Source organism: Cherax quadricarinatus, chromosome 89 (assembly GCF_038502225.1).
Source record: "Cherax quadricarinatus isolate ZL_2023a chromosome 89, ASM3850222v1, whole genome shotgun sequence".
NCBI lineage: Eukaryota > Metazoa > Arthropoda > Malacostraca > Decapoda > Parastacidae > Cherax > Cherax quadricarinatus.
In genome coordinates this window covers 757,392-777,783 of record NC_091380.1, presented here as the reverse complement: position 1 = coordinate 777,783, position 20,392 = coordinate 757,392, and the positions used below count along the sequence as shown (strand labels likewise).

Genomic DNA, 20,392 nt, shown 5'->3' with positions numbered 1-20,392 from the left:
TATCTTGACATGTCACATAGGTTATTATACTGTCTGTCTCTGTATTCCTCAATAAGTGGACAATTAAGCACATAGTGTTCAAGAGAATGACCATATGCCTGATCACATAATTTACATTTAGTTTGATCATCATCTGTGTGTCTCCCAAACTGCCAGAAGTACTTATAACCAAGCCTAAGCCTGGCCACTACAACATCAGTCAGTCTGTTCACATTGCAAGTTGCTCCATAAACATACTTATCTACGTTCATGTTATCATAGTGGGTTATAGATCTACTCAGGCTTCTAACTGCATTCCTATAACAATCATTTTCATTATTTACTTCTCTCCTAATATTATTCCTAATGCTAGACACAGTTATACCAAAGTTATATTCTACATTCTCCTTCTCGATACTCTTCTTGGCTAACATATCAACTTTATCATGAAGGAGTAATCCAATGTGTGATGGGATCCATAGCAATTGTACATTAATTCCTTTGTCCCTAATTTTTGAGTATCTATACCTGGCTTCCCCAATGAGCATGTTGTTGGAGTCATTATATGAGCCAAGAGCCTTCAATGATGACATAGAATCAGTAATGATGATAGAGTCAAGCTCAGTGTCATAGGTTAGCTTTAGCGCCATTAGGATTGCAAACAATTCAGTTTGCAGTGTAGACGCCCAGTTGTTAATTCTTATGCCTAACTCAACTAATTTATTATCGTTCTTAACTAGGGAGGTGGCAACAAGAGCAGATGCAGCCCTGCCAGAAGACTCCTGTTTAGATCCATCAGTGTATATAACTTGTGATAACTTGTTACTACCAGCTAGGTGAGAAATTTCTTCTTGAGCAGTTGCTCTAACAAGAGATTTAAGGAAGGGATTACTAGCAATGAGCTTCTTGGGAGGAACTTGTAGGTATGTGATATTAAATGAACACATCTTCCATGGAGGGGTGAAATGCTCTTGTTGCCTACAGTGATACAGTTCATGCAGGTTATAAAACTTAATGCAATTGCACGTTTTCACAATCCATTTAGATCTGTGTGTATTTACCTCTAGACACTTGGTAAGATTCACTGTGACAGTGTCTGGTTCGTTTCTCAACATTCTAATACCGAGTACAGTGTTAATTTCAACAATCCTATCACTGATACTAGAAATACCAAGCTCCTTCCTCATGTTAAGAACTTTTGTAGATCTGGGACAGCCAAGAATAATCCTGAGAGCTTCATTTTGCATTAACTCCAAGGGTCGGAGAGAACTTTCTCTAGCTAATATCAACATGGGAGCAGCATAATCAATTAAGGACCTAACATAGGCTATGTACATCATTCTCACGATTCTCACATTTGCACCATAGTTGGGATTGTAGCCAGCAACAGCTTTGAGAGCATTTAGCCTAGCTTTACATTTCTTGTTTAGTTGTGGTATAGTGGATTTGTTAAAGGGTACATCTACACCAAGATATCTGTAAGTTTTAACGTAGCTAATGATTTCACCCTGCAAATAGATGGGTGGGGGATGTCGTTTGCTTGTTAATATCTTAGTTTTAGAGGAAGATATTATGAGGCCTAGTCGATTACAAATTGCTTGAACTTCATTAAGAATGGTATTCATCTTCTTATGCCCTGTTGTATGGATCATGATATCATCAGCATAGCTTATAGCTATATGTTTAGGTGAGGCAGGTAGAGCATTTAGGAGAGCATTAATCAGAATATTAAATAGCATGGGACTAAGAACTCCTCCCTGCGGTGTACCTAAAGACATTTCTTTAGAATCACTTCTGAAGCCTTGGTAAAGGACAGAGGATACTCTATTTGACAGGTATCCTATTATCCAGCAGAGTAAGCTACCACCAATATTCATTTTGGCTAGTTCATGTAGTATAACGGTTCTGTTCGCAATATCAAATGCAGATTTTAGATCAAGAAAAGTGGTAAAACTAGTAGAGGTGTGTGCAGTGAGAAAGGTGGAAATACAGTTCTGCACACTTTTACCTTTCATGAACCCATAGAGGTAGGGGGAAAGTTGATGTCTGATTCTGTAGTACAGTCTGTTAAGCATCATTCTTTCAAAAGTTTTACAAAGACAACTAGTTAAGGAGATCGGCCTAAATGTATCAGGCTGTTGGGGCTTAGGGATAGGCACAATGAGACTATTGGTCCAGGAAGTAGGAAGAACGCCCTCAATGTAACTGAGATTATACAGTGCCAACAAAGGGTTATCAGGCACGTGCCTTAGAGTTCTGAGAATATCATAGGTTATACCATCCTCTCCAGGAGCAGTTGATCGACCTTTGGTTAATGCATTATCTAATTCATACTCGGTAAAGAGGCAATCACTCTCATCAATATTTTGGCTCATAAAATTAATCAGTTTCAACATTTCTTCAGAAGTACTCTCTAAATATTTTCTAATATGAGATGGAAGGCTTTCATGCCTGGATGTTTTGGACCAGTCATTTATGAGGTCATTTGCTTTTTCAAGAGGAAAGGGATGAGCAACATTGCCAGTCTTTTTCCTGGTTATTTTATTTATACCTTTCCAAGCCAAACTCAAAGGGGTGGACCTATTTAATCCACTAACAAACTGTTCCCATTCCTGTTGCCTAAGTTCTTCCTTTCTATTCCTTGCATTTGTTAGTGCAGCTTGGAACATTCTGAGCAGGTCTGGGGTTCTACATTCACGGTATGCTTTACCAATCCTCCTAGCTGCATGTGTTAGATTGCGCAGCTGTGGATCATTATAGTATTTACATTGGTTTTTATTGTTATTTATAGTGGAGGGTTTTTGTTTCCTATTCCTGCCCACTTGATCTGTGAGAACACTCTCAATAGTGGTAATTAAATCATCATTAAATTTTTGTGTGCCAATGGGCTCGTAGTTCTTATACCATTGATCCAAGTGGTTAATAAAGCTGTCTCTGTGTTCTGGTTTGAGAATAAGTTTCCTCCTTCTGTATTTAGCTCCTTGATTGCTGGAGATGTGATCAAGATTGACAGTTGTTAGTCTTGGGAAGTGATCAGATAGAAGATCATCAACTATGACAGAGTCATGCATCGTATATGATGTATTAAATCCAAGACACAGATCTAGTATGCCACCATATATGTGAGTAGGCTCAGTAGTGCCCACAATTCGAACATTATCATGCTCATTTAGCAATCTCACTAGTTTAGTTCCATTGGTGTTTGTTATAGACCCACCAATATTCTTATGTCTGGCATTAAAATCTCCAAGAATGATGGTAGGTTCACTATTGATGCGATCTGGTAAAGCATCAGGTCGAAGCTGGTTTGCTGGGGCATAGAGATTAAAAATGTTTATGGAAAAATCGCCTGCATATACTTTGACACCATGATACTGCATGTTAACTCGACTCTGCAAAGAAAGGAGTGAATGTGGCAAGCTCTTTCTGACATACATCACACAACAGTTGGTTGACCTTAGGTTATACGCTGCATATCCAGGCAAGTTTGGTGGAGGTGCTCCATCTTTCAATCTACATTCCTGCAAACAGATGACATCAATATTCTTGGTTGCACTAATATGATGTAAGTCAGGCAACCGCTTCCTGATGGAAGCAATGTTCCATGAAAAGATTTGTAATGTATCCATTGTAGTGAGTTATTACAATCTCTTGCTCATAAGATGGTAAAACTATTATGCTTTGACTACAGTGTGCAGATACTTAAGAGCAAATAGCATAGTTTGTACGTCTTTATCTTCAGGACCTTTATTTTTAAGCATTTTTCGGCATTTTGGCAGCCAGTGATAAGGCAAGTCTTGAAGACAAGAGTTATGGGCTTCTTTCTCACAAATTGCTGGAAGCTGAACGGAGATTGCTGCACTTTGGACATCATCACCATGCTCAAGAGCATCATCCTGATTACATATATTTATTAAACTTGTCAGGATCTGTTCAAGATGCTCAATTTTTTTCTGGAAAGTTGTTATAATATGAGGAAGGTCTAACGAATCCAATGCCTCTCCGGAGGATGGCACTTCTGGGTTAGTGCTTTCTTTAACACCTATCACCTTAACAGGTACCATGGTTACATTAGTGTTCTCTGTTTCATCATTCATTGCAGGTAGGTCCTGTGCATCTGACTCATCTCCAATTTCCAGGGAGGTTACCCGTGTGGTGTCCGTCTGACTGTTGTAGTTGTGTGTATTGGGAGAAATGACAAACTCATCCCCATATTCAGGTGTAGTCATAGGTATCTGTAGTGTCAGACCAGTAGTTCCATATGTGCTAGCAGGGATGGCTAGCTCCTCCACAGCTGGTGTGTGTGATGGCATTCTGGTATCACCAGAATCCTTTGCAGTGAGGTGGGGTTCTTGCACACTTTGCAGAGGTTCAGTCTCAGATCTGGCTGTGGTAGACTGGATGGCCCCATTCTCAGTTACCATTAAAGGACTGTTATCAGGTTTACATCGAAGGTTGTTTGGGTTCTGACTGCAGTCCTTGTGGGAGACTGTAACCCCAACTTCTTTACAGTTAATACACTTAAATTTTCGGCTGTCAGGGCCTACTGTGCATTCTCTAGTGGAATGTTTCCCAGCACACTTACCACACCAAGAATGTAGTATTCCACAGTCTACTGCAACATGGCCATAGTGCTGGCATTTGTAACACCTACGTTTAGGGGGTAGGTACACTTCGATGTTTAGGAAACGTAAACCATGCACCCAGATATTCTGGGGGAGGGGCACAGGACCTACCCAACTGGCAATAATTTGGGATTTTCCTTTAAGTCTTTTAGGCTTGATGATATGCTCACTTAGAGTCAAATGGGATGGGTCCATGCAGAGAGGGTATCCAAAGATTATGATACTGACCCATTTTTTAAAGTGGTGAGTGTCTGATGGAGGTCGGAGCAGCTTAATATCCCCATAAGGTGTACTAAGTAGATCATTAATCAGCTCTTTATTCTGTTCCACAAACACAAAGTTGTGTGTGTTTTTCCTAAATTGGATCCTTGAGTTAGGATGCTTGTTTACAGCTTCCATTAGCCATGCACACTTAGCAGGCAGCGGGGTGTTGTCAGGGAAGTTCAGCTTAACACATTCTTCCTTTGAAGAAAGACTTCTTGCAGCCTCTGTGCACCAAGGACGTTTAGTGTCACATTGTGTACGAGTCAAGTGAGTCTGACTACGTCGACGCTCTAGCCCTTTCTCACTTTTTCTCTTTTGTTTACTTTTAAAGGTCTGGAAGCTATCTTCATTTCCATCACCTGCAGAAATAGGTTCCTCTATGACAGTTGCCATGTTTGCCAGTGATGATATCTGGTGTAAGACTCACAACACAAGAATTCCTCGCTTATCTTTCCCTTATAGCTTATGCAAGAGCAAATATTCACTACAAAGTCAGAAGTCCAAAATAGATCACAAGACACAAGTGCTCAAGTTCAATGAACACCTCCAACCATACTCAACCCAGACCACCACCACTCAATACGACACACACCCCACCAAAAACACACTCAGAGACCTCTTGTATGTGTGTTAATAATATGGTACATATAATGATATAATGGATGGTACAGGCGAGGTCTTACACCTTATCACAAATTACAAAGATGAAAAGAGAGAGAGAGAGAGAGAGAGAGAGAGAGAGAGAGAGAGAGACAAAGTAGGTAATATTGAGCATAAAATTAGAATTCTGACATACATCACATTAAACATGAGGTTCAAATTCAATGATAACTTCCACTTGAGTTAGTTCAGGCTACTGCCACCTAATGTACCTCACTGAAATAATAATATAGCAGACATCACAATGAATGCTGAAGACAACCTCTTACCCCAACCATAGATTGTAAACAGTATTATTTAAAAAAAAAAACCTAGGTAATGTTACAATGACAATGAGATAAATCACTCTGGTTGACTTTCTTGATCCATCCTGGGTAACTCACACGTTACTATGTTATACATGTATGCAAGCATAAGTGTGCAGCTGTAGATAGATGAACCAGTACCTAAACAATCTCACTTACACACGCGTTACTATGTATGACAAGTGTTACCAAGTACACCAAGTATACACTTTATCACTTAGAATACACTTGTGTTGATGTAAATATAGGTGAGAGTGGTACACCGCTGGTCGTAATAAACACACTGAACTTCTCAAGGTCACACACTAGGCCCAGCTTCTGGAGTTACCAGCGTTTTAATGTGTTTATTATGTGTCAGTGCGTGTCTGCAGTCATTAAATTGGTGTATCAGAAGTTAAACACTACAATCCAGTTGATCAAACAGTCTAAAACAATTTACACAATGTATAACTAGAAGTATAATGATTGCAGATTGTTACTATTACAATTTCAACTAGGCGCCAGACCCACTAGATGAGATGGCAAGGAACATAGATGTTAACAGGCTGACTCTTGCTTAACACAGTTGAAAGGTAACCGAATTACACAAGAGAGAAAGTATTCATGAAACTGAACATTATGCAGCAGTAAGCTTGTTCACAGCAAAAATACAAAGCACAAGTTACTCTCACACCACAGATCAACACTGCAATTTGAAATATTACTGGGAACCTAGCAGTAAAGTTTCAGTCTGAACGAGAAAATGTATTAGAAAACACAACAATGACACTAGGACAAGCAACTTAACTATGTAACCGTATTTAATAGTTCAGTTACACTGAGCAGAGCATGTATTACACTGATTTATCAAATGCAAGGAGTCACTACACTGAAGTACACTCTGAGCCTTTTAAAGTCTTAATACAGGCTCACAAATGACAATTAACTGTTGGGGAAAGCAGCACTTAACACTTCTAGCACACGTATGACAGATGAATGTTCACTGTGTACAAGCCAATCACCAGAAGCTTACTATGTTTATAAGTGAACCTCTGGCATGTCCCACTCAAAATGTCAGCACTGCAATGCTCGTCAAATTGTTCTCAAGCCACTACAGGAAACACTGGTATGCCAGCAGCAAAATATAATGGATGAAATGCCCTCGTTAATCATCTTAAATTCAAAATTAAAATTTTTATTTTCATAATATAAACACGTATTACCTTAGAAAAGTCCATATTATGCACAATATTTTTATTTTGTTTCATGGGAAATTTAAACTTCATGAAGTCACTGTGTAACATAACAGGTCATATTGCAAAAGATCTGTTTTCTATTTTTTTAACACCGGCTGTTTCCCACCCAGGTAGTTTGGATAAAAAGAGAAGAATGTCTTACACCATCACTCTATCAATGTCTTGCCAGAGACGTGCCGACATTACTGCCCAGATGACCCTCCACACTGCAATATTCCCATCCCTCCTTCAGAGTGCAGACACTGTACTTTTCTAATATTGGTACTTTTCTTATACTATATTGGTAACAAATCAGGATAATGTCTCTGTTTAATTAATATTTGCTTTCCCTCTGTATCGTTCCATCTTTTGTGACACTTTATCTACATTACTCTTAACATCTCTGTCTCTTCCTCCGCAAGCCTCTCATCCTTCTGCTTTGTCCTACAGACCAGGCACACTCGTCCGTGGAGAGAGCAGGAATGATGGCAGGAGTGAAGATGCGCCAGGTGGCTTCTGATGACAACTTTGCCATGCGTGGCCCTCAACTACGTGAAGCCATACTCAAGGATAAGGCGCTGGGTCTTATTCCGTTTTTTGTGAGTGCTTATTTTATTTTGGGGATTTGAGTGAGGGGGGGAGGCTCATCCCAGCATTCTTGAAAATGATATATGCTCTTCGACCTGACAAACTGACAATTGTACAACACAAATGGCGGATGTTGGGCTTGGTCCATCATTGTAATGTACTGAGTAACCTAACAGTGGTCCATGACCAACTGAAACGTTCAGTTTTTATTTCCAGTTTCTAGATTAATTGTGAATTGTTCCAACCTTGTTATTGCAAGTTATTCTTTGAGCTTATTAACCTTTATTGTCCAGGTGTTTCAGTATACCCACGTACTGCTACCTTTATTGTCCTGGTCTGTCCTGCCAGTCCCTTTGTGTACTCATTGTTGCATGAGTCCAGTTCCAAGCATCTGTTTAGCTGTGTGTGATGGTATACTTCCTGAGTGTGTGTGTGTGTGTGTGTGTGTGTGTGTGTGTGTGTGTGTGTGTGTGTGTGTGTATAATACCTGTCAATTATCTAAATGCATATTCTCTATATGCAGTAAGATCACAGTAAACAGGTGTTATCAGAATATGCAAAATTAACAGAAAAATAGTGAAATTGCACAATTTTCACTGTGGTTCTTTTCCATACTCTATATAAAGTGTATATCTGTTCTCCAGCCTGTCTGTATACCCTTTTTTTCATGTTTCTTATATCTGTCTTTCTGGAAGTTTTACTGGCGATTTTCTGGTATATTGAGTGATGCAGATCAATCTCTCCCAGCATCCCCCAGCACAGTGTTGCCAGATGCCCACCAGTGATGTATTGATCTGGTCACCCATGTCTGTAGTTTTCAATTTCTCTAATAACCATCTAAGATGAAATTTAAAAACATACATTATTCATCGACACTTACATTAAAGTAGGCAAAATTGAATAATGAAAAAGTTGGCATAAATATGACTCTAAGATTAATAATGTTTTGGATTAAGGAAGAAAGAGGTGAGTGTTACATTATCAACAGTGATAGGATGTACTTATTGGAGAAGACATTAAATAATATATGCGCTGTTAATATGTACTCTGCATGATGGTTACATTGTGTAAATACAAGCTGGTTTTCTTTCTTGGGGTCTAGTCTCTGGGCACATTACGTGACTGATCTAGCTGCCGCCCACACGTATTTCATCCACAGTGGTATATTACTAACCATCTGGAAATATACCCAGACTTTACCCACTGTAAATAATGCATTACCACTTGAACTTGTGTGTGTGTGTGTGTGTGAATTCAGTCATGTCTTTATCAATAAATCGTTACATTTGTAACCAGATATAAACATATAAATAGTTCATTACCACTGTACTTGTTTAGCTCTCAAAACTTTGGGGCCCAGTCCGTGGACTCATTATATATATCTGTAATCTTTTGACAACCCTCCACACCATGGATATGGGGATGCATAATCAAGATATTAAACTAACCCACACGATGGGTTTGGTGGGCGTAATAAAATGATTAAACTAAACACTTAAATTACGTTTCCCAGTCATATTCCATAACAAGAGGACGAGTTTTGTACAGCAAGTGAAGAACTGTGTGAGCCTGAGTTGAGAAGCGTCAGTAGGATGACCAGGATATCCTCAAGCTTTCCACTATGGGTTCCGTACCTACACCAGCTTCGAAGGTTTAATGTGAAGAGATCAGGAATTACTATTACTTGGCAGTTACCATCTTTATCCTAGACATGTATTTATATGTACCGGTGCTTTAATAAACTTACAGAGCCAGCGACTGAGAAGGGTATATGTGGAGGGTAATTTGCACGACCCTATGCCTGTTGACTGTTGTATTTTCAGTATGCCTACTACATCACTACTATGACCCTTCTTTTTGATTATAATAATAATGTACTACTATGACCCGCTACACACCATCATGACACTTGTGTTTCTCTAACTCAGGTAGTGGGAACAATGGGAGCTACTGCAGCCTGCTCCTTCGATAACCTTCGCGAGATCGGGGAAGTCGCGCAAGAATTTGGTCTGTGGTGCCATGTCGACGCTGCCTATGCCGGTAAATACAGCAAAATTTAGACCTAAGAGTGTCCAGCAATGTCGACGCACTTTAATGAGGCCTAGTGTGACTTGTAAACAGACTAAGAGTCACGTAATACAAATGTCTCGTAGTTTTAATACATATACATGTACTAGTTTATTTCAACATGTTATATTGTTAATTCAAAAGTGAGTTACGCTTGAGTGCATGTTGACAACTTACAGTTATTCAGAGCATTATACTTTGCACTAGTGTCCACGGTTAATTTGCATGTACCAGGGTCCGCTATGGTGTGTGAGGAGTTCCGCTATCTGATGGACGGGGTGGAGTTAGCTGACAGCTTCAATTTCAACCCCCACAAGTGGCTGCTGGTCAACTTTGACTGTTCGGCCATGTGGTGAGTAGATCAATGGATAATATGTAAAGTGCAGCACCTGGGTATTGATAAGCTGCTGGTGTGCCAAACATCTCTCAAATCAACCATACCCCCGGCCGGGATTGAACCCGCGGTCATAGAGTCTCAAAACTCCAGCCCGTCGCGCTAGCCACTAGACCAGCTAGCCACAATAAGATTCATCCAACTAGGTATATTTCTACACCATAGGAAAGTTAGCACAGGCACTTCTGTGACCACAAATGCAAGTTTTTACAGACGAATCTCCAGCTAGCGTGGCCGTGACGAACTCTAGCTCAAGTCCCTTCACTGCCGTCAACATGACTTAAGAAATCGTAATGACACGATTGCAAATAAACCATACCCCCGGCCGGGATTGAACCCGCGGTCATAGAGTCTCAAAACTCCAGCCCGTCGCGCTAGCCACTAGACCAGCTAGCCACAATAAGATTCATCCAACTAGGTATATTTCTACACCACGGGTTCAATCCCGGCCGGGGGTATGGTTTATTTGCAATCGTGTCATTACGATTTCTTAAGTCATGTTGACGGCAGTGAAGGGACTTGAGCTAGAGTTCGTCACGGCCACGCTAGCTGGAGATTCGTCTGTAAAAACTTGCATTTGTGGTCACAGAGGTGCCTGTGCTAACTTTCCTATGGTGTAGAAATATACCTAGTTGGATGAATCTTATTGTGGCTAGCTGGTCTAGTGGCTAGCGCGACGGGCTGGAGTTTTGAGACTCTATGACCGCGGGTTCAATCCCGGCCGGGGGTATGGTTTATTTGCAATCGTGTCATTACGATTTCTTAAGTCATCTCTCAAATCAAGATATCCAGGTGTTGCATAGCAAAGAGTTTTAGGTGTTGAAACTCTTGAAGGCATGATGCCTTTATGTTGCTTAAGAGCTCTTGATTTCAGGAATTAAAGTAACCTTTCCTCTCTCCTTGTATCAAACCAGATTACCTTCCATTACCCAGTGATGTATGACCCTTCCGGATCAGAGGCTTAAGCAATAATAATAATAAAATAACCATTATTATGGCACTTTTCTATATATAGTGTCTGCCACATGCTCAGCAGACGGAGGACCAAGCCTCCATCACGTCTTGCACTGAATGACCCACATGGTTTTAGCGCCTACCATGAATTATGTATTATTATTCCCACAGGATAAAGGATGCCAGTGATGTGGTAGGGGCTTTCAATGTTGACCCTCTCTACCTCAAACACGAGCAACAGGGACAAGTACCTGACTATAGGGTAGGTATCTCTCACTCTCTCTCCATCAAATTATAAGCTCTTCAAAGATATAATGGCATCGACATCTATGTATAACACAAACCTCTGGTTGACAGCACTGGCAGATTCCTCTGAGTCGACGGTTCAGGTCCTTGAAGCTGTGGTTTGTGATGAGACTTTATGGCAAGCATGGATTACAAGCCCACATCAGGAAGCAGGTGATTGTGGTGGTAATTGTTGTGAATGTAGTGGTGAATGGTGAGGTAGTGACTTGTGATGATCGTTGTGATAGTGGTGGTGGTGACTGCAGTGATGATAGTCGTATTAATTATGATAATAGTGTGCCAAAATTAAGTGTAACTTCTTATGGAATTAATAATAATGACATTATTGTCACCAGCAGTAATAATACCAGTGTTAACAATCACAGTTCTTATTAATATGTCTCATAGTAATAACAAAAATAGTCGAGAGTAAAGATATTTTTCTCAAGCTTTTCCACTTGTGAGTTCGCAGGTGGATTTGGCCCACCAGTTCGAGACTCGCGTCAAGAAGGATCCCCGTTTTGAAATCATTGCCCCTGTTACACTTGGCTTAGTCTGCTTCCGACTTAAGAAGGTGAGGAGATTTGTTTCTACTGAAGGTAAATATAATGAGAGGTATATATATCTGTGTATAACAAGAAGGTTGTATCTGTGTATACGACAAAAGATGTGTATATTTGCCAAGAGGTGTGTATATATCTCGACAAATATATACATCTCTTGGCATATATATACACCCCTTGGCATATATAAACAGATATGCCAAGACAAGTGTGTGAGTATATATATACACAGAAGTGTCTGTCTGTATAAACGAGATGTATATACAGACTTTTTGTTGCAATAAGTTCAGAGTAAATAGGTGATACCAATATGCAAAACAACCACTGTGAAAAAAGTGATATTCCAGGCACTTTCGCCATTTCTCACATTATCAAGGACCTGTAATAATAATAGAACAGTAGAATTCTATATAAGGTTGGGATATCACCTCACTGTCACGTCTGACATTACACCAGTCATGATGTGGGTGGGATTGTCAAGGACTGGTCAAACATAGCCCAAATTTTGTGATTCTAATTTATAAAACGTAGATTAAATTCTTCCAAAATTTAATTATAAATTAATCTAATTTATATAATCCTAAACCAATATATTAAAATTTAAACTGTTTTTTTTATTAAGCCTGATTCATTTATTTCTCTCAACCATGTGTATGTTCAACTAATAAATTCTGACCTTTGCAGAGGAGTAATGAGGTTAATGAGACATTACTCAAGAATTTGAATGCTGGAGGGGTCATCTACCTAGTGCCAGCCAAGATCAAGGACACCTATTTCCTCAGGTCAGTTCAGGTCAGATTCTGCCAGGTCACTCCTCAAGAGTGATGGTGAAGGGTGTTTGATCTAAGAAATTAGAGCTACCCTTCCCTTCCTTGGATCAAATCTGATTATCTCCCATTTCCCAGGTTTTGTATGACCCCAACAAATTTAAAACTTCTCCATAATAATAATAGTAATAACAGCAATAATAATGATGTCAGGACATTATATCAGGTCAGGTCACTTCAGTTAACCTCACATACATTGATTTATATTTTCAGTGTTGTTACCATTGTTGGGCGGGTCCTCCTATTTGAGGACTTTATTTTTTTTGGATTCTATGGCTCCCCAACAATAAAATTTAAAAAATTCACAAGAATAAATATACCTTAGAATTGGCTGTATTACCAACCAAATTTTCTGTATCTCGTAAATTTGTAAATTTCGATACTGGCCAAACAAAGGGTAAGGACTCCTGTCAAAATATTATGCAAAATCAGACATTTTATTTATGTAATTAGATAAATATTTTTCAATGATGATGTTGAGGCCAAGTTTTTATGATAGTTTTAATATGGAAAAATTATACTTAAAACTGATGATGGGATTCGACCTACCTCCCCTTCCTCGGATCAAATCTAATTAGCACGTATAGGTTTGGTGTTTTCCTGTGAATGTAATTCTGCTACTAATAATATTTAAAGTTTCAACATGTGTAAAGTATCAGGTATATAAATATATAAAAGTATAAATTTAGTTAACATGTTTCCACCTTGGCAGGTTTTGTGTGTGTTCCCGACTGACAGAACCACAAGATGTGGACGAGGCTTGGCAGGAAGTATTGAAACAGACAGACCTTCTCCTGCAGGAGATATAGATCACCTTTTGCAAGGAAAATAGATTGTCTTCTGCAGGAGAAATAGATCACCTTCTACAGGAAATGGAAGTTGTCTTCTGCTGGAGAAGTTGATCACCGTCATCAGGAGAAGAAAACAAGGCTGAATCAATTCTTTATTTTTTATGTAGATTTGCAGTACAATTCTAAGAAAAAAAATGTTTTGTGAGTCTCTCTCTGTCCCCCTCCTCTGTCTCTCTCTCTGTCTCTCTCTCTCTCTGTCTCTCTCTGTCTCTCTCTCTCTGTCTCTGTCTCTGTCTCTCTCTGTCTCTCTCTGTCCCCCTCCTCTGTCTCTCTCTCTGTCTCTCTGTCTCTGTCTCTCTGTCTCTGTCTCTGTCTCTCTATCTCTCTCTCTCTCTCTCTCTCTCTCTCTCTCTCTCTCTCTCTCTCTCTCTCTCTCTCTCTCTCTCTCTCTCTCTCTCTCTCTCTCTCTCTCTCTCTCTCTCTCTCTCTCTCTCTCTCTCTCTCGTGTATTATCCCAGTTGTTCCAGTGTTCTTCAACTGTCCAGACTTTCTGGGTGCTTCAGTCTAACAGGATTTAGCCTTCTAAATCCTAGTAAGGCAGTTAAGTAACTCTGAAACAATTGGTATTATCCTCATATATTCCTTTAACTCGTGTGTGTAAGTCTTGATCTAATAAATGTGATAGTTTCCCCTCCCATTTTTTATAGTTACAATTTAGTCGAGTTTCCCCAGAAAATTTCTTATTTTTAGTTTTGAAGAGTAAAACTTAATAGGCCGGTGTATGACTTTATGTAAGAATTTATTATACACTAAATTGGTGTGTATGACCATGTTTATGATTGTATACAAAGTTTTCATACACATGGCCTATATTGAGTTGATAATTATGTGATCAACACAGGATATATACTCCGAGAGATGCATGTCTGTGTATATATATACATTGAAAGTTGACTTTAATTTCTGCATTAGGGACTAAAGTATTCTTGATATTAGTATATTGATGTATTACCACATTAATTATTGGTGTAAGAGCTAGTGATTCCATTACCATACTGGTAGTGGAACCATTGCTGTTATTACTATTGTCAATGGTACTGTTGTTACTGGTACTGTGACAATGGTACCATTGCTCGTTGGTGATGCTGGCAATGGTTCCAGTGTCACTGATATGCTACTTATGGCACCAGGTCATTTGATAATGTAGAAATTTACCCTCTTTTGCTTTTAAGATAAACTGTCTCATATTCCAGTGTATGGAGATAGGCAATTTCTTATTCTACTGACTGGAGATTTCTCTCATTCCACTGACTGGAGATTTCTCTCATTCCACTGACTGGAAATTTCTTTCATCCCACTGACTGGGAATTTTACTCATTCCACTGACATATTTCTCTCAGTTCACTGACTGGAGACTTGTTACTGACTGGAGATCCCTCCTATCCCACTGACATGATTCATACCATTGACTAAATATTCTCATTCCACTGACTGGAGATTTCTCTCATTCCACTGACTGGAAATGTCTCTCATCCCACTGATTGGAGATTTTTCTCATTCCACTGACATATTTCTCTCAGTTCACTGACTGGAGACTTGTTACTGACTGGAGATCCCTCCTATCCCACTGACAAGATTCATACCATTGACTAAATATCATTCCACTGACTGGAGATTTCTCTAATTCCACTGACTGGAGATCCCTCCCATCCCACTGACATGATTCATACCATTGACTAAATATTCTCATTCCACTGACAGTCCCTCCCATATAATTAAATAATTTTGGCTTCCACTGAAGAATATATATTACCACAAATACAAAATGTGCCATTTATTTTTAACTAAAACATTGCTTCATACAAAGGTTTGTGAAATATTTTTTGTAAGATGGTGTTAAGATGCTTCCAAGTGTAATGTTTACACATAACACTATGTTAAGTGCCTTTAAGTGCTCAGTAAGTGTGTTTAAAGCTTCCCTAAACACATTTACTTAAACAGTGCTCTTATAATTATAAAGATGAGGTGATTAATAGTACTTTCTATTATCTCTTGAGTTATATTGATGTCTTATATGCAGATATATTATATAGAAGTGGAATTAAATTGACAGAAACACTTTTATACGTTCTTTATGAAAGTCCCCTTAAGGAAGGTTCCTTGATGTTGGTGAGGGGCTCTTGATTTAGGGAATTGGATCTGTGCTCCAGTTCCCCGAATTAAGCCTGAATGCCTTCCACATCCCCCCCCCAGGCGCTGTATAATCCTCCGGGTTTAGCGCTTCCCCCTTGATTATAATAATAATAATAATCTTTATGAAAGTAAAAGACTGGGCAGGTGATGCAACATCTCCCAGTGAAAAGTAGGGCCCCATGAGTGCAGTAATTGTCAGGGGCCCAGGACTGTTCAACTGCCTCCCAGCATATACATGAGGGGTTACTAATAAACTCCTGGCTGTCTTTAAGAGCGACCTGGACAGACACCTAAGTCGGTTCAACTGCCTCCCAGCATACATAAGGGGGATTACCAACAGACCCCTGGCAGTCTTCAAGCTGGCACTGGACAAGCACCTAATGTCGGTTCCTGACCAGCCGGGCTGTGGCTCGTACGTTGGTTTGCGTGCAGCCAGCAGTAACATCCTGGTAGATCAGGGTCTCATCCACCAGGAGGCCTGGTCACAGACCGGGCCGCGGGGGCGTTCACCCCCGGAACTCTCTCTAGGTGGTTTAGAAAGACACGTAAGCAAACACTATAACATATTTATTAGAAAACGTTTCGGTCCTGGGACCTTGATCACTTCTAACACACAGAGGTAAAAAGACATTATATATATATAGGCGGAGAGTGAGATGTGACGCACGTGACCTGAGGAATGTCATAAGAACATAAGAATGGAGGAACACTGTAGAAGGCCTACTGGCTCATGCGAGGCAGGTCCTTATCTCTAGGTAAACTCTAGGTACCTGACCAGCCAGGCTGTAGTTCCTACGCCCCTCAAGAGAGGTTCCTTGATGCTATTGAGAGGCTCTTGGTCTAGGGAATTGGATCTGTGCTCGGGTACCCTGAATTGAGCCTGAATACCCTCCATCTCCCCACATGCGCTGTATAATCCTACGGGTTTATCGCTCTCCCATGATTATAATAATGTGGTTCCAACGTTGGTGTCTGTGGCCAGCAGTAACAGCCTGGTCGATCAGGTCCTGATCCACCACCAGGCCTGGTCATGGACCGGGCAGCGGGGGCGCTGACCCCCGAAACACCCTCCAGGTAACAAAGTATAAATAAAAAAAATTATCAATAATAAATTAAAAATGGCACCATTAATTACACAAATCAATGTCACTGCAGTGAGATATAAGGTATACCTGGAGGATGTTTCAGGGGTCAGCGCCCCCCTGGCCCGGTCTATAACCAGGTACTGTACGTGTACTATAATGGGTTCATTTGTTATTGCACACGAGCGACTTGTTCCTCGGATCATACTGGTGGCCTGGTGGTTAACGCTCTCGCTTCACACGGTGAGGGCCTGGGTTCGATTCCCAGCCAGAGTAGAAACATTGGGCGTGTTTCTTTCCACCTGTTGTCTATGTTCCCCATCAGTAAAATGGGTACCTGGGTGTTAGTGGACTGGTGTGGGTCGCATCCTGGGACACTGACCTAATTTGCCCGAGATGCTCAGCATAACAAGTGGCTTTCTATGTAGTAGTATGTTATTGATGTCAGCTAGGACTGTATACCTTGTACATGTACTTGTAGTAAATAAAGATTATTATTATTATATTGTGGAGTACTAGCATATTGTGGAGTCCTAACATATTGGGGAGTACTAACAATGTGTTGTGGAGTCCTAACATATTGTGGAGTACTAACATTGTGGAGTACTAACATTGTGGAGTACTAACATTGTGGAGTACTAACATTGTGGAGTACTAATAATGTATTGTGAAGTCCTAACATATTGTGGAGTACTAACAATGTATTGTGGAGTCCTAACATATTGTGGAGTACTAACATTGTGGAGTACTAATAATGTATTGTGGAGTACTAACATTGTGGAGTACTAATAATGTATTGTGGAGTCCTAACATATTGTGGAGTACTAACAATGTATTGTGGAGTCCTAACATATTGGGAGTACTAACAATGTATTGTGGAGTACTAACATATTGGGAGTACTAACAATGTATTGTGGAGTACTAACACATTGGGAGTACTAACAATGTATTGTGGAGTACTAACAATGTATTGTGGAGTACTAACAATGTATTGTGGAGTACTAACAATATATTGTGGAGTACTAACATATTGTGGAGTACTAACAATGTTTTGTGGAGTCCTAACAATGTATTGTGGAGTACTAACAATGTATTGTGGAGTCCTAACATATTGGGAGTACTAACATTGTATTGTGGAGTACTAACAATGTATTGTGGAGTACTAACAATGTATTGTGGAGTACTAACATATTGTGGAGTACTAACAATGTATTGTGGAGTACTAACAATGTATTGTGGAGTACTAACAATGTATTGTGGAGTACTAACAATGTATTGTGGAGTACTAACAATGTATTGTGGAGTACTAACAATGTATTGTGGAGTACTAACAATGTATTGTGGAGTACTAACAATGTATTGTGGAGTACTAACAATGTATTGTGGAGTACTAACAATGTATTGTGGAGTACTAACAATGTATTGTGGAGTACTAACAATGTATTGTGGAGTACTAACATATTGTGGAGTACTAACAATGTATTGTGGAGTACTAACAATGTATTGTGGAGTACTAACAATGTATTGTGGAGTACTAACAATGTATTGTGGAGTACTAACATATTGTGGAGTACTAACAATGTATTGTGGAGTACTAACAATGTATTGTGGAGTACTAACATATTGTGGAGTACTAACAATGTATTGTGGAGTACTAACAATGTATTGTGGAGTACTAACATATTGTGGAGTACTAACAATGTATTGTGGAGTACTAACAATGTATTGTGGAGTACTAACATATTGTGGAGTACTAACAATGTGTTGTGGAGTACTAACAATGTATTGTGGAGTACTAACATATTGTGGAGTACTAACAATGTATTGTGGAGTACTAACAATGTATTGTGGAGTACTAGCATATTGTGGAGTACTAACATATTGTGGAGTACTAACATATTGTGGAGTACTAACAATGTATTGCGGAGTACTAACATATTGTGGAGTACTAACATATTGTGGAGTACTAACATATTGTGGAGTACTAACAATGTATTGCGGAGTACTAACAATGTATTGTGGAGTACTAACAATGTATTGTGGAGTCCTGGCTGGCAAAGTTCTCGCTTCACACTCGGAGGGCCCGGGTTCGATTCCCGGCGGGTGGAAACATTTCGACACGTTTCTTTACACCTGTTGTCCTGTTCACCTAGCAGCAAGTAGGTACCTGGGTGTTAGTAGACTGGTGTGGGTGGCATCCTGGGGGACAAGATTGAAGGACAACAATGGAAATAAGACAGACAGTCCTCGATGACTGACTTTCTTGGGTTATCCTGGGTGGCTAACCCTCCGGGGTTAAAAATCCGAAGAAAATCTTGCATTAATCCCATTATAAATGATATAGAGGACACTGGTACGATTACTCACAAGAAGTACAACAATATTGAAGCTTCAAGTACGATAATTTTATTTACATAATTCATTAGTTTATTTTGAGAAGCACGAGTGACAGTGTTGCCAGTTCAGCGGTGTTGCCGCTAGATTTAGCTGTATATATAATATATGATAATAATATAATATCTTCATTTAGTACATGTACAAGGTATACAGACCATAGCTGACATCAGTGACATATTACTATATAGAAAGTACCTTGTTATGTTGAGTATTTCCCGTAAATTAGGTCAGTTTTGTCCCAGGATGTGACCCACACCAGTCCACTAACACCCAGGATGTGACCCACACCAGTCCACTAACACCCAGGATGTGACCCACACCAGTCCACTAACACCCAGGATGTGACCCACACCAGTCCACTAACACCCAGGATGTGACCCACACCAGTCCACTAACACCCATGATGTGACCCACACCAGTACACTAACACCCAGGATGTGACCCACACCAGTCCACTAACACCCAGGATGTGACCCACACCAGTCCACTAACACTCCAGGATGCGACCCACACCAGTCCACTAACACCCAGGATGTGACCCACACCAGTCCACTAACACCCAGGATGTGACCCACACCAGTCCACTAACACCCAGGATGTGACCCACACCAGTCCACTAACACCCAGGATGTGACCCACACCAGTCCACTAACACCCAGGATGTGACCCACACCAGTCCACTAACACCCAGGATGTGACCCACACCAGTCCACTAACACCCAGGATGTGACCCACACCAGTCCACTAACACCCAGGATGTGACCCACACCAGTCCACTAACACCCAGGATGTGACCCACACCAGTCCACTAACACCCAGGATCTGACCCACACCAGTCCACTAACACCCAGGATGTGACCCACACCAGTCCACTAACACCCAGGATGTGACCCACACCAGTCCACTAACACCCAGGATGTGACCCACACCAGTCCACTAACACCCAGGATGTGACCCACACCAGTCCACTAATACCCAGGATGTGACCCACACCAGTCCACTAACGCCCAGGATGTGACCCACACCAGTCCACTAACACCCAGGATGTGACCCCCACCAGTCCACTAACACCCAGGTACCCATTATATTAATGGGTGAGCATAGACAACCAGTGTAAGGAAACACGTCCAATGTTTCTACCCTCACTGGGAATCGAACCCGGACCTCGTCGTGTGAAGCGATGAATTTAGCCACCAGGCAACGG

General features: G+C 40.4%; 1 protein-coding gene across 1 annotated transcript in view; it reads left to right on the top strand.

Moving 5' to 3' along the window:
- The window catches only part of LOC128705891 (aromatic-L-amino-acid decarboxylase-like), a 62,717-nt gene extending 47,077 nt beyond the window's left edge, over positions 1-15,640 (top strand). The window contains exons 7-14 of the mRNA XM_070104044.1: positions 7,498-7,646; positions 9,564-9,675; positions 9,937-10,054; positions 11,222-11,312; positions 11,408-11,509; positions 11,808-11,909; positions 12,583-12,680; positions 13,438-15,640. Of these exons, the coding sequence (XP_069960145.1) occupies positions 7,498-7,646; positions 9,564-9,675; positions 9,937-10,054; positions 11,222-11,312; positions 11,408-11,509; positions 11,808-11,909; positions 12,583-12,680; positions 13,438-13,534 (869 nt within the window). The 3' untranslated portion in view covers positions 13,535-15,640. The remainder of the gene's footprint in view (positions 1-7,497; positions 7,647-9,563; positions 9,676-9,936; positions 10,055-11,221; positions 11,313-11,407; positions 11,510-11,807; positions 11,910-12,582; positions 12,681-13,437) is intronic.
- Positions 15,641-20,392: the final 4,752 nt, after the last annotated feature.